The sequence below is a fragment of the Ahaetulla prasina genome, chromosome 1 (assembly GCF_028640845.1).
Source record: "Ahaetulla prasina isolate Xishuangbanna chromosome 1, ASM2864084v1, whole genome shotgun sequence".
Lineage (NCBI taxonomy): Eukaryota > Metazoa > Chordata > Lepidosauria > Squamata > Colubridae > Ahaetulla > Ahaetulla prasina.
Genome location: NC_080539.1, coordinates 245096690 through 245118779, shown reverse-complemented (window position 1 = coordinate 245118779; position 22090 = coordinate 245096690). Strand labels below are relative to the sequence as shown.

General features: G+C 38.0%; 1 protein-coding gene across 1 annotated transcript in view; it reads left to right on the top strand.

The window, feature by feature from the left end:
* The window catches only part of KALRN (kalirin RhoGEF kinase), a 545114-nt gene that overhangs the window by 368730 nt on the left and 154294 nt on the right, over positions 1 to 22090 (top strand). The window contains exons 11-13 of the mRNA XM_058195145.1: positions 10021 to 10212; positions 17549 to 17718; positions 20961 to 21135. Coding sequence (XP_058051128.1) covers positions 10021 to 10212; positions 17549 to 17718; positions 20961 to 21135 — 537 coding nt within the window. The remainder of the gene's footprint in view (positions 1 to 10020; positions 10213 to 17548; positions 17719 to 20960; positions 21136 to 22090) is intronic.

Below are 22090 nucleotides of genomic sequence, written 5' to 3'. Positions count from 1 at the left end.
CAGATTGTTGGGGGCAATATGCTAACTCTGTAAACCACTTAGAGAGGGCTGTAAAGCACTGTGACGCAGTATATTAGTTTAAGTGCTATTGCTATTGCTATACTGAGTTTGACTTAGCACTCACAATTGGCTAACAGCCAGCAGACTTCCCAACTACACAGTGGGAATCTACTAGGTTTTTCTCTTTAGGCTCAGAATTAAAAGAGCCATAGCTATGTTTAAGTTTCAAGTCAATGTTGGATATCCATGGAAGGATATACCTTTATATTTAAATGAATTAACTTTTTATTAAAGTGCTATCCAGGCACTTTGGAGCTAATTTTGCAATAGTCTTCATTTCCTCCTGCCCCTTTATTTGCCTTTCCAGCTCAACAAATATTTTCTGGAAATGAATTCCCAGAGCAAAAGAGAGATTATGTAAGCAATGATGCTTATACTTCTTTAGAACTGTCAGAGACTAATTCCAAGAATCTTGCTCTGTCGTGATTAATACAGGAACCTAATTCATATCAGAAATATAAAAGGAATGCAGATTTTTCCCCTTTTTAACTGGATATTTATATTTATTTCATTTAACCAATTAACACTGATGATTTCTAGATGGGATGAAATACCATAGTTCTTCTGATGAATATGACAAGCCCTTTTTATACTTCTGCATTTTCCATCAAAAAGCATGAGGGAGATGGGTGATTAAGAAGTATGAAATATCCATCCATCTGTCTGTATATCTATCTATTTTACAATTTTGATTTTTAGCTACTAGATGCAGATAGATAAGGTTTCAACGTATTCCCCAATATTTCTAATTCCTCCTGGTGTGGAAATAACAGTAGTCCTCCAATGCAGTATTCCTTAATATATTACTGTCCTTTGCCTAGGGCAATCATAACCTTAGGTGTGATTAAGGTATAGGAGTGACATGATAGCAGTATTCCAATATCTAAGGGGCCATCACAAAGAAGAGAGGGTGAACCTGTTTTTCAGATCACCAGAAGGCAGGACAAGAAGCAATGGATAGAGTCTCTTACAATTCTATTATTCTGTTATTCTGATTACTTAATATCTCATAGCTTAGTCTTTCCCAGTATGATTCCTTCCACATACAATTACTGATGTCTAGGATTACTGTAGCTCCAGTAATCCTAGACATCACCCCACTGTTACAGGTACCATTATACAATTATCATAATTAAAAATGAAGTCTTGTTTTATCCTGAAAGCTAAAAGATGCCGTCTCCTCTCTTCATTTCTTCCTAATTCTCTTGTTTATCGTTTCTGTTTTACTGCCATAATTAATTAAGTTCTTCTTGGCATTTACAGCCCAAAGTATATGAAGTACATTTTTCCTTTATTGACTCTTCCCATAAACATGCATATTGAATTTTTCAGAGTTACTTTTTAATTACTTAAGCTTCTCTCAGTCACACTGCCATTGTCTGCCCAAAAAAACATTTAACTCTATTTACTGCTGAGCATTCTGACAAGACAAGGATGTTCCTGCTTAGTAGCACAGCCAGTTGTAATGTAATATTGGATCTATGTTGAATTGGATAGCAACTGGTGTCTAATAGGACTATTCATACTTTGAATGAGGAGCCAGTTTCATGTAGTGGAGAAAGCACCAGGCTAGAAACTGGGAGGCTGTGAGTTCTAGCTTCGCCTTAGCACAAAGCCTAGCAATCACTCACTCTCAGCCCTAGGAAGGAAACAAGGGCAAAACACCTTCTAGAACTGTAATGGCGAACCTATGGCACCTATGGTAGCCATCTTGGTGGCTGTTCGCTGCTTCCCGAGTCCCAGTTGATCAGGAGAAAATGGGGATTTTGCAGTAACCTTCCCCTGGAGTGGGGAGGGAATGGGGATTTTACAGTATCCTTCCCCTGCCATGCCCACCAAGCCACACCCACCAAGCCATGCCACGCCCACCAAGCCACGCCCACAGAACCAGTAGTAAAAAAATTTGAAACCCACCGCTGCCACACAGGGCTTAAGTACTTGCATAATTTTGGTATAACCCTGTGGGATTGTAAAGTAGCACTTTTTGTTACTCAAATGAGATCTATTTTTCGTTATTAAGGGAGATAATAAATGCAAAGGAAATTAAGGAAGAGAAAATACACCTTTCCTTAAAACTATACAATTATAGTAATTGTAATTAGCAGTTTTAGTCCTGCAGATGGCACTCTCTCTGCATTCATCAGAAGGAATGGTTTTTCTCTACAGCCTCCTTTTAAAGTCAAATTCATTATGAATTTTAATAGGTGCTGGCAAACAACAGTGTTTCTTTAAATATCTCCATCCTTTATCTGACTAGCATATGAATTTTCTTGGCCAATAAAACCTAAAACCTTGTCTGATTCATGCTTCCAAATACCAGCTAATTATTTAATTTCCCATTCTTTCTTTTTCTGGCATGGTGCATAAACCAATTATTGGATACATGCATAAAACCAATGATCTAAGTTCAGCATTAATATAACTTTTTTTAAAAAAAAATAAGTCCAGGCATGCCATTGTGGAGGAAATATATAATTGTACCAAAACCCCAACAAACATTTTCTAGAGTTGCGCGTGAATAAAAGTGACATTCAAAAGGAAACCTGGCACGTGATGAGGTGAGCACAGCTTTGCAACTCTGACTGAGTGAAGGCAAGGCTTTGTACATATTCAAAGCAAGGCTAGGCCGGCACTCCCCCTAGATTTCATACATAAAGTAGGTTTTAACAAGGATCCAAGTGAGTAATACAATGTACAATGCATGCATATGAATAAGAATAGGAGATTTAGATACAAGTTATATTACAAATTTAAAGAAGGGCCAGTGGCATAGTGATTCAATAACTGGATTAAGAACAAGAGCTTTTAATTCTCCTTTACACATGGATGCTGGCTGGGTGAAATGTTAACTAGTCCTACTCTCTTAACCCTAGACTAGGTGGTTGAAAAATTCCTACCTACCAGTGTGGTAGCTTTGATCTATAGCTTTTAGTGAAGAAGCTTTCATCCTGCAGTGGATCAATTCAGCTGACATCACCATCATCAACAACAATAACAGTAACAACAACATACTTAAATATATTTTTTCTAATTCAGTTATGACAATTTCTGGTTAGTGAGACTTGTAGTATCTTAGCATGCCTACAGATCATTAAAATGTGTTGTAATTTTATGCAAGATCATAAATAGCTAAAATAAATCAGAACAATTTATGATGCTAGATTTTACAAGACTGGGGCATAGAAAAAGTCCCCAGATGGATTTTAATAAAATTGGATCAACTTCATTTTTGATACCTGTGATAGCTGTGATTTTTTTTTTAATCTTTGACTTTTTATTACTTGTTAAAAGTTTTCTTTTATTTCATGGATTCTGTGCAAATCATGTTTTGGTTAGTACCAGATAAAAGATAGAAAATGAAAACAATTGTTTTTTCCAAAATTTCTCATAAGGTTTTTTTAAAAAAATAAAATGGCAACAAATTTATAACAAGGAGTTGCTGTTCAGCCCTTTATATTGTTTGTTATTTGGATGTGGTACTGTTTCTTTTAAGTCAGGCTTGAATCTTATGGATCTCATGGCCACAGCCCTGCAATTTTCAGGTCAATAGTACAACATGAAAGTAATTGCCATTTTTGTTTTCCTGAATGTTTCCGGATTTCTTGTTTAACTTACAATTCTGCGTTCCCTGATAGTTTTCCATTCAGGAAGTCAGCTTAGTTTTCAAACTAGATAGGTCAACAGGGGTTCTACTAGGATAAGTCCTTGGTTAACCCTTCTTTCATTACTTAACTTCCACCTACCCATTGGGCATCTGTTGTTATGCAGTATAGAAAAAATCCTGCTAGAAATTGACTTCTGTCCTTTTGGTTTATTTCTGCATGACTTTTCATCTCTTTTCATCTCATTTCACAAACTGGAGGGTGGCGGGGGGGGCAGGGAATATCTACCAGGCACAATTCATGAAATTGTGTGAACTCTTTTTCTCTGTGGTTCTATTATTTTCATCTTTGTCTAAAAGGAGAAAATGTTTGGCCCTATATTCTCTAAATCAGGGGTGTCCAAACTTGGTCCCTTTAAGACTTGTGGACTTCAACTCCCAGAGTCCCTCAGCCAGCAAAGCTGGCTGAGGAACTCTGGGAGTTGAAGTCCACAAGTCTTAAAGGGACCAAGTTTGGACACCCCTGCTCTAAATCTTCCAGGAAGCATGATAAAAAAAATTTAGATCATTGCTAGAAGCCTGTGTGTATTTTGGTCCCGTTTATGTTGCTGTCTATATAAAAGGGGAACAACCCTGCCTGGAAAGATACTGTTACGTGCAGAGGTAGGTTTCACATAATTTTACCACCGATTTGCCACGCACCAAAAACGTGAGTGCACGCGCTTTCCACGCATGCGTGTGGCCTTTTGTGCATGCGCTTTGCTCGCACGTGGGACTTGCACACATGCACAAGGCTTAGAAAACGTGCTAAATAGGACCAGGCTGGGCACACCCGCAGGTTGCCACTACTGGTTCGCCCGAACCAGTCTGAACCAGCTGAATACCACTAGTGGATTACATGTATTTTTTAAAGATGCATTTATGTCTTTTTTGTCTACAATATACAAGAAGGAAAAAACTTGTGATTCCAAGGAATGGTATGCACTCATTCTCCAAAGTAATCTAAAAGACCAAAAAAAAAAAACCCAGGCTCTAAATTTATTGCTTTCATTTTGTAGATTGACACAAAAACAAACCCTGTCCCAAATGTGCAAGTGGTATGAGAGAGAAAGTAATTAAGAATATAAAGGTTGCCTTGCTGGATGAAAGCAAAAAACAAAAGTTGTTTGTTTCAAAGCAAGTCTGGGGCTAATTCTACAAAATTCACACACAAAGTATAAAACAATAAGTCTCTCTTGCTCTTTGCTCAACCTCAGATCCAGTGCATAATACTTAATTAAGGCTGATCATGTTATTTTGCATCTGAAAGCAGAAAATCATTCTAAACACTTTCCCACTTCCTTCGCAGTGGATTTGCAGCAGTAGTAGAGATACATGAGAATGGTTAGAAGTGAGTATTTGTAGACAAGTTGAACTTTGGGGTTCTCTGAGCTTGGTTGTTATTTTGCAGACATTTCATCGCCAAACTAGCCCTCAATTTACAACAGTTCATTTAGCGGCCATTCAAAGTTACAGCACCATTGATAAAGATGACATGGCGATTTTTCACACTTATGACTGTTGCAGCATCCCAGCATGTTCATGTGATTAAAATTCAGACATTTGGCAACTGACTTGCATTTATGACAATCACAGTGTCCTGGTGTCACATGTTCACTGTCAGCCCTGGCGCGGCCAATGCTTTGGGGCCGCCATTACAGCAAGCGGAATGGTCACTCACTCCTGGCGCTCCATTTCTTTCCCCCCCAAGCTGACAACCACCGCTGCTACCTTTTGGGGCTACCCTTACTCCCACGGCCAGACACTGTGACAGCTCCTCTCTGTCTCACGTGCCTCTCCCAGCCTGCCAACGCTCCGCAGAACAGCTGGGAAGCGCTATGGCGGCGGTGCCAGATGATGTCACCAGGCGACCTTTTCGAACTTCAAAGTTGCAGACATGTCTAGAGAGGACAGAGGTAACCTAGGAGGATTTGAGAAGGATTTGATCAGGGGTGATTGTGGCTTGCTGCCAAACCCCAGATGCACGGGGGGAAGAAAGGGAGTGTAGCCAGGATGTGGGCGGGTATCTGGTAGTTTAGGAGCACATGTGAGGTGTGTGGCTGCTTTAATAGGATAATCGTGCACAAGGCTTTAAAAGGTGGTGGGGAGCACAGAGTGAAAGCTCCAACAACATTTCCTTTCTTTGTAAATGGATGTTAGTCTGTACCAAGAAGGATAAAGGATCTTCCAACCAGCATCAGAGTTTGGAGTCTGTTATTTCGGAACCTGACAGTCACCTTTTTGACAGTCAATGAGGAAGCCAGAGTCAGTTAAATGTGTCACTAACTTAACAACTGCAGTGATTCATTTAACAATTGTGGCAAGAAAGTAAAATGGGATAACATTCACTTAACAAATATCTCATTTAGCAACAGTAATTTTGGGTTCAATTGTAAGTCGAGGACTACCTGTAACATCATCAGTGCTAGAGAGGATTTGGGTTTGCTCTCATCTTATATTCCAGTGCAGGGCTGTCAAACTGGTGGCCCACGGGCCAGATGTGTCATGTGCAGGCCACACCCACCTCATGAAGGGAAAAAACATCATGATACATCACGTGACAGCAACATGATGCCGCAAGTTTGACACCCGTGCTCTAGTGGCTTGCCCTGTCAGTGTGGGAGTGGGAGTGGTCTTGGAGAGTCCTTGATTAGACTGTTGTTTATTGTTAGCTTGTTTGTCTGAGTTGGTACATGAGAATTTGCTGCTTTCCATGTCAAGCACCAACAATCAGCTGCTTAAGGCAGCCTTCTCACCTCTTGTTTATTTATTTATTTCGTTATCCATCCAATTTATGTAGCTGCCCATCTTGAGGAGTGACGCGTGGCCCACAGAATTAAAATACAACAAAAACAATAACGAACATTAAAAGAATTAAAAATATCAGCAGCCAAGAAACAGGAACCCTAATGACATGGTTAGAACTTTCCAGAAAAATAATTTTTAGCAAGTTTTATTTAAAAAAAAAATAAGAATATGCAGAAAGACTATTTAGTTGAGTAAAATAAAAAATCCATTTTGTGGAAAAGTGGCCCAAGAGCAATCCAGAATAAATGCATGATTTAGAAATGTACACTGAGTTTCAATAACACAAATTATAACCATCTGTGCTCATCTCCTTTATTTTGTTTCATAGCCAGGTTTTCTCTTTGCACCCATTTGTATTTTTCTCTGCCGTGCTGTTCTACATTTAGCATTGAAGCTCTAATATTCACCTTGTACTATGACCAGTTTCTGCTGCAGTTGCTCTGGTGTTCTTAAGAATAGGGTGATATACCAAAATCTAGGATGCAATCTCTAATCCCTAGATTATATTCCTTACAGGGACTGGTAATTCATTCACAGGTCTGACTTGCCAGGGGCAAATTATAATTGGTGCTCGATTTATTCTTATCAGTGCAGGCTAGCGACATTCAAGTAATTGAGGAGAGTATGAGGGCTCTCCAGAATTAAATTACATCTTGATAGCTTAATACACCATATGCCAGCATTGAATTAGTTGTTTTCTTCAAGAAAAAAAAGTGAAAAAAATGATTAAAGGAAAGAAGGGCTATAGAACTTTACAATTGGAGAAAAAAAATTGTTGGTGTTTATTCTTTCAAAGAGCTAAATGGTGGGATATGTTAAATGTTATTAATAATAACTAAAGCTATTCATGCAATAATGTGAGGAGCTCAAGAGCTGTGCAGTAGATGGAGGATGGTATTGCTATGTAGTGGCACTCAAAATCCATGCTAATTGGAAATTTATTTATTTAACAAATTTATAATGTCACACATCTCACTGAAAGCAGCTCTGGACAGTGCACAGCATGAATACTTGATTAGTTGTAATTCTGTGACTGCAGGTAGCAATCAATGTAGTTGTAGTTACTTCTGAAGAAAATGCTGTTGTGAATTAGGAGATTAAATTATAATTAGAGACTTGGCAGCTCCAGAAATTTTAGAAGTGCACCGAGCCATTATACATACATACATACATACATACCTGTGTCCTGACAATAGCCAGTGCATACCTGATCATGAAGATGGATCAGTAATATGTAGCATTATTTACTGGTGTCTTCCAGGCTGCATCAAAGTTATAAAAATGTCAGTTGGAACTTTGTGGCAGAAATTGTATAATCTTCCTTCTTAAATTTTGCACAAACTACTTGCATCTACTTCTTTCACTTGGTATTATTTAAAAGGAATTATCTTTTATGAGACCCTGTTAGTAAATAAAAACAATTAAATGGGCAGTGTTAGTTGTCACATGTTTGTGAAACAATCATTCACAGTGATGAAGGTATGCTAAATGAAACTAAAGGCAATTATTCTCGCACTTCTAATGAATGTTTACCCCATTCTCCATTAGATTTCGAAAACAATACAGAAAATTAGGAACCCAAACAGGTATATTTTGTGACATCTTCCACACTGACTTAAACACAAAATTTTGGTGAATAGTGAGTTGGATTGTTTGTAACATAGAGGAATAGAGATAGTCCAGGTTTACAAATAATACAGTTGGTCCTCAACTTATGACCACAATTGAGCTCAGAAATTGATGTTGCTAAGTGAGAAATTTGTTAACTGAGTTGTGCCCCATTTTACTTTTCTTGCCATATTTGTTAAGTGGATCACTGGAGTTGTTAAATTAGTAACATGGTTATTGAGTGAATCTGGCTTCCTCGTTGACTTTGCTTGTCAGAAGATCACAAAAGGGGATCACATGACCCCAGGATATTGCAACAATCATAAAATATGAACTAGTGGTCTTGCATCTGAATGTAAATCACATGACCATGGGGATGCTGCAATGGTCATGTGTGTAAAATAGTCATAAGTCATTTTTTTCAGTGCCCTTGTAACTTTGAGCAGTCACTAAATGGACTGTTGTAAGTGGAGCACTGCCTGTTGTCAGGTTCTCTGGGTTTAGGAAATCAATACCAATGTATCAATCTTGAAGACATTTGCCTGCAGGCAAGGCTTCCTTAGCACAATGGTTCAGAAGTGGGACATGGCAAAATATGTGCTGCCTATAAAATGATTCAGATCATTTTGGGGAAAAAATTAAAAAGGTAAGTTTGTGAAAAATGCCATCAGTGTGTTATATCTAACATTATTATATATAACCTTTATTTCTGGACACTTTTATCAGTTGCATTCAGATGAATATGGAAATGTTTCTGTGGAAATGTTTTCTCAAGGGATATTTCCTTCTTCATAGACAAAATTTTCCATAGCATCAAAGTCTGTCAGAATTTTTACTAAATTGATTCTAAAGGCTTGAGGCTGGCATTTGAAACAATCATGTTTCGGCAGCAAAACAATCTTTTTTCTTTTCTTTTTCAGTCTTCTTGGAAAAATATTTAAGTTATGCTTAGGTCTTGATATAGATAGCATCACATTTCATTTCTTTCACAAAAGAGTCAAAGTGTGTGATAATACATTTTAACAATTTTAAGTATAAACATGACATTTAAATTAAATTATTATTTTTGCAACCCACTGGAACAATCCAGAACAATCAATCAATCATTTTAAAAAAATAAAAACCATACTTTTGTGGATTCTTATTGGCTATTGGTACAATATGAAAAACAGATATATAGAATATAGGAATGGTATAAATATTTTGGAAAGGCTATAATGAACTTATGTATCCATATAAGGCACAAATTGCAATGTGAAATAACTCCATGAAACAAAAGGAATTTCCTTCCCGAAGTAGGGAATGTATAGGTTGCTCCTTGCACATGTCAGAACTCCTAAGAGATGAAATGGAAATTCTATAAATCTTCAAAGATAGTTGTAACTGTCTTGGATAGAGTTAGAATCTTTCAGATAGTGCTCTTCCTTAGCCAGCTCATAAATGCAATAAAAAAGCAACATGTTTTTCTGAGATAATTTTCCAGTGCATGTACTTTACATGTTGCAACCTGTTAGCCATCAGCACTCCTTCACAATCAAATGTGTTGTGAAATATCTCCCAGGAGACCACGGCCACCAATGAAGTAGTTAAATCTGAGTTGCTTCTTTACATTGTGTTTGAAAGATCCCAGAGATCACTGCAGGCTGAGTTTCCCGAAGCTAACCAAAAAAAAAAAAAAGGCAAGCAGTGGAAAGGTGTGCACATTTCAAATAAGAACTGTCTTCACCATTTATCTGAGGATTATTCAGTGCCAATTTTTGCTAATTCCTTTTCCAATTTCATCACGCAACTGCTGTCATGTTAACATGCTGGCTTTTCCCTTCCTGAATTCTGGAAGGATTTTCTCTGAGTATTACTGAATAGAGTTTTGTGATTTGCACTTTATTTCTGTTGTGTATTGGTAGAATACCTATACTAATGCAGACAAGCTACTGGAAGCAGCAGAGCAACTGGCTCAGACTGGGGAGTGTGATCCCGAAGAGATCTACAAAGCAGCACGGCATCTAGAAGTGCGGATTCAGGACTTCGTTAGGAGAGTGGAACAGAGGAAGCTTCTTTTGGATATGTCTGTCTCCTTCCACACCCATACCAAAGAGGTAAGGTGCCTGCAATGTAATAGAAATTCAGATACCGTTGGACCTATGTTTCAAGTATGGAGCATGGCAAAATACGTTCCTATTGCTCAAGGCATACTAGAATAAATTTAGATTATATGAAATTAAAATTTAGAAGACCTGCCAAATTATATAAATGTTACAAGTCTCCCTATTGGAGTTGCAACATAACTATAAAAGAAAGTGGAATCACTTTCTTTTTGCCTATCTATCTGAAACTCCATAACAGAATAGCAATGTGCATGTTAACACTGATTACTGATTACTAATATTTAGGGTTCGTGTGAAGTTTATATGCAATGGAGTAGACCTTTCATCTGTATTTTGTAACTGGAATATCAACACATAGATTTCTTCTCGGAATGTTTTTTTTTTCTCCAAGTAGAAAAAGATAAATGAGATGTATTCAGTTTCCTCCTCCCTTTACATTCATCATTTCATGTCCTTCACTGATCTGGAGAATCTACCAATTCTCTGCAGAAGCATAAAGGTCAGCAAAAGGAATGGATAAACTTTTATTTTTTTGAATGTAATGGTCCAGGCTACATGGAAGATCAGCTATATGGAGAGAAAAAAGTTCCGCTTTATGGTTTGAGCTCTTTAAAAGAGAGCAATCACAATGCCATTATTGTTTCTTAAATTTCTTATGTAATTGAATTTTAATGAAGCATTAAAATTCTCTGCTTTACTACTGCTTGTAACAAGAATCAATTAATGGAGATAGCTTTGATTTCATTCTATTCAAAGTAGGTTCTGCATATATGTCCTCTTTTGATTTTCTGTGGTTTCCTCAGGACTGGGCTAAATGTTGTTTTAATACAAGTGAACAATGTTCAAAATGTATGAAAATAGGAGACTTTTTCCAGCAGTCGTAGAGGTTAGGACATTGAAACTAAGGGCCTGAGGGTATAACTAAAGCATACTCTACATTTTTCCATCGTCAAACCAGGCCTTCAAAGCTTTGAAAACAGGATTGTGTACTATAAACAAAAGTGTAAAAATTATAAAGAATTTTGTTGCAGTCATTAACCTACATATGGGAAATGAATATGTCCAAAGCCGAATTGTCCAATGTCAGAATAGTGAGGTGAAATACATTCAAAGAATTTTGGCTAAAAACAATAACAAAAACAAAGAATGCTACTTGTTCCAAAACTCATGTGCAATAAAACAGAACCGATCAAGTTCAATTATCAGAGTATTATAAGCTTTAAAATGGTGGCATAACATTCAGGTACATATAAATAAGTAAAGCAATAAAATCAGCCAGAAGAAATTTGGGACTATAACCTTCATTTTTTGTTCCCCGTAAAACCTGAAAAGAGTGTAATATAGTAATTGATGTGGCAAGTGTACTAAGACATAAACGTCTTTAATCATCTGGCTTTATTATTTTTATAAACAGCTCAGACATATCCAATACTCTTTCTTCCTCCTGTTTTCTTCACAACAACAACCTTGTGAGGTGAGTTGGTCTGAGAGAGAGTGATTGGCCTAAGGTCATCTAGTTGACATTTATTCTGAAGCCGGGACTAGAACATTCCTCATTTCTAGGTTGGTGACTAACTAACTAGCCACTACTAGTTAGTTATACTTTTCAACCATAGTTTGTTGAATTTCACAGTTGGTTGGCTTTATGCATTATGCTTAATCCAAAACTGAGTGAACCATATTATGGCAGATCATGATCTGTCAAACACGCAAACACAGATAGATTAATTGCCAGTTTCAGGTGCACACTCCTATAACCAAGACTCATTATTATATTATTATTACAAACTGAGAGCCAGTTTGGTCTAGTGTTAAGGCACCAAGTTAGAAAGCAAGAAACTGTTGGTTCAAGTCCCACTTTATCTATGAAAGCCAGCTGGGTGACCTTGGACTAGTCATCGCTCTTGGCTCAGGAAAATAGGAAGAGGAAGGTGTGTTGGTTATGTTTGTCCCCTTGAATTATTTGTAAAAATAATTTAAATTGGAGATAGACAGGCAGACTGAAACTGGAACTGGAACTGGAACTGGAACTGGAACTGTCTTTATATTGAATTGTGCCCTGTGGCACTATTTTCCTTCTACTAGCTAATCAGAATAAACAATTCAACATTGAGATAATAGAGAAGCTGATTAGTTCAGATGAATTTTTATTTCAGAAAACAGGGAGGAAAACACCAAAAGTTTTCGAAGACTGACCCTGATTTTTTTGTTGATGTTATTCTTAACTTTGGGAGCAACCAAAGTCAGCAGAAGTCACATAAAGAGTGCTGTGGCATGTTTAACTATTGATAAGATGGAACAGAGAGAAAACATGTACATGCTGGATGGGCTGCATTCCTTGACTAAAGGTCTGAGGAATATTCCTAGGCAGAGGAAATGGTGGGAACTTCTTCCAGAGAGCTTAATAAAACTTGTTTTTGGAGCAGAACACTGTATCTCTTATAGCCTTAAATTCAGCTATCAGTTGTCACTGTTCAGAATAGGGGAAACATTATTTTCTCCTAGTAGCATAGAATTTACATAGCAGCTCCTGCTTTTAATTTTCTCTAGATTCATAATGACAGCCTATTAAAAGGGCATTTTTGCCAGGCATTCTTAAGTCACCACTTCATAGTATCTGACTTTCTCGTCACATATACAAATAATTATACATATACAATATACAAATATACACATATACAATATACACATATACAAATAATACATATACAAACAAATAATTCCCTCAACACTGTCAGACTATTTACTGAATCTGCACTACTATTAATCGTTTCATAGTTCCCATCACCAATCTCTTTCCACTTATGACTGTATGACTATAACTTGTTGCTGGCAATCCTTATGATTTATATTGCTATATTGATCATCAATTGTGTTGTAAATGTTGTACCTTGATGAACGTATCTTTTCTTTTATGTACACTGAGAGCATATGCACCAAGACAAATTCCTTGTGTGTCCAATCACACTTGGCCAATAAAATTCTATTCTATTCTATTCTACATTATTTAAGATGAGGTTCATAAAATGTAAATATACTACGTTCATTTTCTTGGATCTTTGTTCATTGATGGCAAGTGTAACTACCGTAAGCACATGTGCCTTTTAAATACTTTTTTCCCCCCTTGAAAGTCAGTAAATATAGCAATGAATACATAAACAGAGAGGAAAAGAAATAATAGCCAGGAACTGTCTTCTTAAAGCAGTAAGTCATAGAAAGATTTTATATGGATGAGGAATTATAAGTTGACAGTTTTTATTATTGCTCTTTAAAGAAGTGAGCCATTTCCTGGATACTCTTTTAAGTTTTTTTTTAAAATAGGCAAATTATTGCTAACCTGATATCCTGACTGCTTAGAATTAATGGATCAATCTGGAACATATTGATATTCATCATCACTGTTGAAAATGTCAGGCCAAATGCATGTCAATGTTTAACTTTCTCAACTTTCACTAGACTTTGGTACCAAAGCATAACCAAGTTCATATTCATCTATTCAGATAGTTCAGTAGCAGAGTAATCCTCCATAATGCAAAATGATATTAATATTGTTACCATAACATATCAGACATGTATTGCATTCACTTCAACAGTGATTCCCAAACAGTCTTAATTGGTAATGCTGCCAATATTTGGTTTGGGGCAACTAATGTATAAATGACATTATATGCAACTGCATTTTTTAAAGCCATGGAAAGTTGTTTCATAAATTGAGACTTAGAAGGAAATTCAGATTTAAATACATATTTAATATAAAGTTTAACATTTTCCTTGATGCTTATTACATAAACGTAAACAATCATTTCATCAAGGACTATGGCATTTGGGGCTGCAGACAGACACCCTGCCATTCAGAATCATCTGCCATTTTTGTTTTGTTGCATACTTTTGTATATAACTAAGTTTGTTCCTTAGCCTGCTTCGCTACATTTTCCCCAATTAAGCAAATTGGCACAAGATCTTACATTCATATTTGCATCAATAGAAACAGACATTGATGCAGTCTAGAAAATCAGAGGTTACCTGATACACTTTGTCTAAAAGAGTTATCTGCTTCACCCAAAGACTTGTATAGCTCCATAGATACTTCTGTGAGTATATTGGATTTAGCTTGGGGAAATGGATCATAGAGTCTTGGTTTCTGCAATATTTGTAACAGGTGTCATGTATCATCATGTCTCTTTAAAGCTGGGATATGAAAACTCTAATTTACAGGTCTGATTTGACTTGCCAGGCTGAACTGTCTCGATTGGAAAGCTAAATATAGACTCATAGCATCGGAAGAGATCATTTACACCATCAAGGCCAAGCACCTGCACAATTCAGAAATCTAAAGTGAAATATCTCAAAACACCTGGCTGCCTTCCCTCTATTTGAATTCTTCTAACAAAGCGAACTGGGCCTTTCTTGACGATGACCCTCTCCACCCTATCATCTTCAGCATTTCAACAGCTTAATTCTGTAACTTCTATTTAGGGAAATAAAAGAGCTTCAAAAAATGGCAAGAAATAGTGCTAGTGCTTGCAGGCTGTTCCAGCTCCTCTGCACCTTTCATTTCTCAGAAAGATTAGCTAGAAAGTAGAGTGAAGAACTTCTTCTCCTAAAGCCTTGCCTCTGGTGTTGATTTTAAAAGAATGTGAAATCTAGAAAATTATATAAGCAAAATATACCATATATATATATATATATATATATATATATATATATATATATATATATGTATGTATGTATGTATGTATGTATGTATGTATGTATGTATGATTATTATTATTATTATTATTATTATTATTATTATTATTATTATTATTATTATTATTATTATTCAAAGTTAAATTGAACAAATAATTATTAATTGGGAGATTAGAAGATTAAAATAGGACATATGCAATATATGGGACCTGAATGATTATGAATAAACTGAAATTCTGTTACTGAATTCTGATTGGAAGCCATTTTCTATTTTGCAAATTGCCCAGAATCACCTGTGTGTGAGTTGGGTGGCTATATAAATTTATTTAATAAGTAAAATAAATATTAATGCGAGTGCCTGTCAAGGTACCCTGGTCTGATGTATTTCTGCATGCCCATGCACAGATTTATTGGGGTAGGGATGATTTCTAAAAGTGATTTTATTTGGAGTTTGCAGCTCTATATTGAGAGGTTTTCTGGATAATAGCCTGCAGGACTTCAGGAAATCTTACAGAACCAGAAAAGGAGTCCTATAGATCTTACTGCAGCCAAAAAAAAAATTTCAAGCCAGTCTTAAAATGAGAAATAACAGATACAAGATAGATCTAGAGGCTAGAAGAATTCTTGTGGAATAAGTGAAGGTTGTTATAGCTAAAAAAACAGTCAATAGTTACAGGCTGCAAATATGGAGAAACAAGGCAGGCTGAATGAACATTGTCTCCAGCAACTGTCTCTTGAGACCGCTTTGTAAAGCTCTCGGCAGCTGGCTTCTCCCAGGCTTTGCTGTGTCCCATTGTGGTTTTGGTTCCAAGGAAGCTACATCTTACCCAGTTTTGCCCCTTGGTGATTCTCATCTGTTTAGCCTGGTTTTCCTCCTCTTGGCAGCAGTGGCATTGCACCTGGCTCAGAGGCTGGAGTTGAAGAGGTTGAAGTTGCTTCAGAGCATCCAGGTTTCTCCCATCTCCTCCTGTCATCTCTTTGTTATGGTCCGCTGGCAGCCTGCAGAGCTGGCAGTGGAATTGGATAACGATGAGGCTGAAGAAGAACATGGGCCAGTCCTGGAGGCTGGGGAAGGCCCGGATGAGGACTCTGCGTAGAGGCAGAGATGGGGCCAGGCCCATCTGGGAGTGATGTGCAGACTTCAGAGCCTCCAGAGGCTGACAGTAGTGAGGCAGAGGAACAGGAAGAGCCTGTTCCTAATGCACACATGAGAAGAGCTGCCAGAAGGCAAGAGCAGCTAAAGCAAAGAGGACGACTCGGGAGTAGGGCCAAGAGATAATTGGCCCCTCCCATAAGGCTTAAAAGACCAGCAATGGTGTTTGGGCTCTTTGTCGGAAAACAACGTTGATAGTCTTACTCCTTGTCTTGCTGTATTTATTTCTTGTTGGTGTCTTCTGCTTTTGAACTTTTGCCAAGAAAAGCCTTTGGCAGTTTGCCTAATTAAACCAAGGTTGGTGATAGGACTAAAGACTTATGTTATGAAAAATTTGTTTTGGTTTAGTTTGGACTATGCTGAGAATGAGTTAATTCTCAGCTGTTCTAATAAAGTCTGTTTTTGAACTAAGTGCATATACTACTATCTACTTGGGCCTGAGTCACAACACTCTTTCTCCAAGGAATAGCCTAGGGCAGGGGTGTCAAACTCGATTTTATTGAGGGCCACATCAGGGTTGTGTTTGACCTGGGGGGGGGGTGAGTGGGTGTGGCCAGGGGGGGCATGGCCAGCTTGATGTCATACAGCCCATGCATGATCCTCCCAGGTTCTGTTTTTGCTTCCTGCAGCTTGCGACGGCTTCCTGCAGCTCTCTGCCAGTGAAAACGGAGCCCTACTGAGTTCTGGTTTTGCTGGCAGAGGCATCATGGGCCGGTCTTTCCTGTTTCCAGGGCGACCCTACAGGCCATATCTAAGTACCCCATGGGTCAGATCCGGCCTGCGGGCCTTGAGTTTGACACCCCTGGCCTAGGGGACACAGGATTTGAAGTGGGAAAAATGGCAGTTCACAGAACATTGTGTGTGTGTGTGTGTTTCCTATATGCTTAACCTTTTGCATAATTTGCATAATCAATCGTTATCCAAAACAATGATTCAAATGGCAAAAGATAATTTAAATGGCCCATACTCCCCTTGTGTTAGCATTTCTATTATCTTTGGTAGTTATAGAACTGCATCGTTCTTTCCCCTTTCTCTTTCGCTGAAATGAAATTTTAAAAAAGACAAGCATTATATATGCACACTCATACCATATAATTATTTCAGGCCAATCTTTTGCAGGTTATTTTATTTAATATTGCAGTTTTATAAGTCAGTGGTTCTCACCTGTGGTCTGTGGGGGACCACGATGTCGTCACAGGGAATCCACGAAAAAAAATGTTATGATTTAAATCTTGAGTTAAGTCTTGGTGGTTTGTGGGTACAATAGGTATTTAGAGGGGGTCTGTGGTGAAAGAAAAGCTCAAGAACCACTGGCTTAAGTGCTTTAATGTCAGATAATGCTGTGCTTTGATGGATACTCTGAACGGATTTGAGAGGGTTAAGATCAGTACTCCATCCTTTCCTGCCCATTGTTCTCCCACCCATCTACCCCCACCTTTGCCTCTTCTGATATCTTTTCTTGTTCTTTCTTCCCCTCTTTCTCAGCTGTGGACATGGATGGAAGACCTGCAGAAGGAGCTCTTGGAAGATGTTTGTGCTGACTCCGTAGATGCCGTTCAGGAACTCATAAAGCAGTTCCAGCAGCAGCAAACAGCTACTCTGGATGCCACTCTCAATGTCATCAAAGAAGGGGAAGATCTAATCCAGCAGCTCAGGTGAGCACCTTGGGCACAAAGGGACACACCTTAGAATTCCACATGGAAATTAGTGCTTCTCTCTTAACTATATTTAGAACAGCGGTTACCAACTGGTGGTCCATGGACCACTGGTGGTCCACAAGAAAATTTTGGTGGTCCGCAGAAAAATTATTTGCATTTTTTATATTGCACTAAATCAGAGGTCCTCAAACTATGGCCCCTGGGAAAGATACATGTAATGAACATTTGTGTTGCTGCAGAGAGTCTCCCTCTTTGGGGTCTTCTTGTGTGGGGGGAGAAATTCCGATGTGGGGTCTGCTTCGGCCTCCTGGTGCGGGACTTTGGGCAAGGGCTGGAGGGAAGCGCTGCTGGTGGCAAAGAGGCGGAGGGCCTCATTCCAGTGGGACTGTCTCATGGCCTGGAACTGGCTGACCATCTCAGCCCACTGAGCCTCCAGGCGCTGGTCCCTGGCCTTGCATTCCCACAGGTCTTCCCTCTGCTTGGAAAGCCTATGCTTGTGGTCCTCAGTGAGGTGCTTCTGCTGAGCCTCCTTCTCAGTCAGATCCAATTTGAGCTGAGCTGTTTTGCCAACTCTTTCTCATAGTGGCTGCTTAGCTCTAACAACTGCTTCCTGTTGGGGCCCTAAGGAGTCCAGGTGGGGAGGGGAGGAGTGGCTGGGAGGGGAGGGGTGTGGCAAATAGAGGCCGGCGAAGCACCCCTCGACATGAGTGACATCGAGTTGGCCCCGCCCGCCCAGTCACATGACCACCTAGCCACGCCCACCCAGCCAATCATTAGGCAGATCATATTAGTGGTCCTTGGGATTTAAAATTATGAATTTAGTGGTCCCTGAGGTCCAAAAGGTTGGAGACCCTTGATTTAGAACCAGATTGCTATTTATTTTGACATAGCTCACTTGTTTTATTATTGTGAATTAAGCTGCCTTGATTCACCTGGCAGAAGGAGCATAGAAGTAACTGTAATCATTAAATAATTTTTAAGTGCATCATTTCACTGAAACTATAAGGGATGATTTGTGGAGATGAATAATAAGTAATCTCAGTTCACCTGGACCACTGCGTGTAATGGATGAGGAGAGCTGCAGGTGTACTAAACTGACTATGATTAAATGGTACTTTAAAGGCAGCCTTTAAATATGTTTAAAGTGGAAATTTGGGGAACATTATTAAATTGTTATAAATGGAGGCCTTGTGGTTTAGATACTTATTCCTGCTAAGCAGTGTCTGGAATCCACTAAATAAAACATATGCCTTTAATATATTATTACCATTTTTTCACCTGTAAGAGCTTTCAGTTTAGTAAGATCCCTGTGGCACAATAAAGTTTTCAAGCTTTCATCTGATACCTTTTTCCAATTGTCTGGGCTTTTGTAAGTGCAATTTACAGCATGTGCCTAAAAAGTGACTATATGGAATATATAAGTTTTTGCAAACACCTAAAGCCTGCTTGAGCTATTGAAGCCCCAAGGTTTGTGACTCTGTACAAGTAGTCCTTGACTTATGACCGTAACGGAATTTGTGTTGCTAAGCACGGTGGTTAAGTGAGTTATGCCTGATTTTACAACTGTTTTGCCACAATTGTTAAGTGAATTGCACAGTTCATAAACAAATCCAGCTTCCCCCATTGACTTTGCCTGCCATCTGGGAAAGTTGCAGCTGACAAACACTGTAAATGCATGTTGGTTGACAACCCAAGTTGGTTGCCAGTCATGTGAATTTTTATCACATGACTGAGACGATGCTGTGATGGTTGTAAATGCATGGACCAATCTCAAGGTCACCTTTTTCCAATGTCATTGTAACTTTGAAGGGATAGCAATAGCACTTAGACTTATATTCTGCTTCATAGTGCTTTACAGCCCTCTCTAAGTGGCTTACAGAGTCAGCTTATTGCCCCCAACAATCTGGGTCCTCATTTTACCCACCTTGGAAGGATGAGTCAACCTTGAGCCCCATTAGGATCGAACTGCTGGAGGGAGCAGTTAGTTAGCCTGCAGTACTGCATTCTAACTACTGCATCATGGGATGCTAAACGAATGATCCTAAGCTAAGGACTATGTGTAGAGGCTTTATTCAGTTGGGCTTAATAGCATTTAATTAAAAATGTTCTGGAAACAATTTATTTCTTTTTCAGAAACCCGATCATCTTTTTTGTCAATTTGGCAGAAGAAGCTATTAAGATGAATCATTTTCGCTATTCTAAAGAAAATTCTGTTTTTTAAAAAAAATATTTGTATACAGATTTTTCAGCTTTAAACATTTACTGCATTTCGGGACCATTGCATTTTTACTGAGCACTACAGTAGAAGTGAAGTAGAATATATAGGATTGGAATTGTTGTGCTGTTAAAAAGTTAGTACTCTGATTTCTCTCCTACAGTACTGGCAATTCTCAATGAGAAAGCAGAACATAGCAAAGGGTTAAACCCTCCAGATGATATTCTTATTTTTGTGGTGTTAAATTAAAAAACATTTTTTTATTTATTTTATTTATTTATTTTGTCAATCATATATAAGATAACAGGTAAAAGTATAAACATAATTTGGTTACATAAAAAGAGTAAGTAAAAAGGAATATTAGGACAGGGATGGTAGGCACGCTTATGCACGTCCCTTACATTCTTACTGTTGACCTCAACAGTAGGAAGCTTAAAGTTTTGGGGGTTTGGGGAAGAAACTACAGAGTCAGGTAGTGCATTCCAGGCATTGACCACTCGGTTACTGAAGTCATATTTTCTGCAATTGAGTTTGGAGTGGTTTACCTTGAGTTTGTATCTATTATTTGCTCATGTATTGTTGTGCACCTTGCCTCAATAACAGATAGTTAATAGGAAAAAATGTTATATAATTTTTGCACAAATTCCACTGTTTTGTACAATGTAGTATTTTGCTTAAGGGGAAGGATTTTTAAGTAGACCAAATATTGGTAGGGAACTGGAATGTCATGAAATAAAACAAAAAGGAGACAAAGCCCTGGAAGGGATTCGTATGCCATTGGTATATTTTTCTTCTTTTCCTTTGCAATTCTTAATTAATGCAAAAAAGGACAAAAATGCCTCGAGATGTGAAGTGATATACTGTATTCAGCTCAGTATATAATATTGAGGAAGTTCTGGTATTAGGCTGATGAAAGAGGTGAAGGCCCATTCAGTTTTTCAGCCATTTGTAAAATAGAGCGTCTTTTCTCAGTGCCTTTATCAACACTGGGTTTCTCTAACCATTTGTTTTGACTTTACCACAGAGATTCAGCGGTCTCTAACAATAAAACACCACATAATAGTTCCATCAGCCACATTGAATCTGTCCTCCAGCAGCTTGATGAAGCTCAGGTGCAGATGGAAGAGCTCTTTCATGAGAGAAAAATTAAGCTGGATATCTTTCTTCAGCTCCGGATTTTTGAACAATACACTATTGAGGTAAGAACTGCTTTGGCCATTCCAAAATGGAAGAGGCTCCTATGGAATGGGAACAGGTCTTATTTGATGTAAAATGAGTTGTTAGGAATCAACAGATTGGCAATATTTTCAAATGCCTTGCAGCCTTTCTATCTAATTAAACAAGGATCCCTATATTCTACAGAACACTTAAGTTATTAATGGGATATGATTATGAAAAGTAGAGGCATAGGATCTTTTCCTGTCAGAAATAATGGCACACTTTATATCGGTGATTGCAGAATGGTGATTTATACGCGCTTTCAGAATGCAGGATAAAAAATATTACCCAGGCAAATACTATTAGCTCCAAGAAAAATGCAAATGCATACAATAATCTGCAAATAAAATGATGAGTTTTAAGCTTAATGCAGTATTGCTAGGATTAGAATTTGGGCAGAATTTTAGAACTCCATAGACCAGGCCTTCTCTGCAATAATCTCTCATAATAGGCATGATAGTTTATAGGCTGAAGTTTATTCCAAAGGAAATATGTTAACATATAGTTAACATATTCTGAAAAACAAATATTTTAGTCCTTGGAATCATGATTTCTGTAGGTCTAAAAGGTGAAACTGCATGTTTGGCATCTTTCTTTATTATAAGACAAATAGTTTTCATTTTGCTTTATTTGGTATATTGTTGGAACACATAACAACTAGAAAACTTGGAATACTGGTAGAATAATGTTTGAGGAAGGGTTTACAATTCCAGTAATTCACATGACCATTAAAGGAAACCCTTCTATCATCATTAGGTCATTAGATCCAAATTTATCAGTCTGTAGCACTAGATCTGGTGAGAACGTACCACCTCCAGAATAAGACAGGGTGTTCTGAATACCAGCTGCTAGGGAACTGCAGTGGGAAAGGGCTATTCCCCTCCAATTTGCTTCCAGGAGACATTTATTGAGGCCAAATTAATATGAATAAGTATT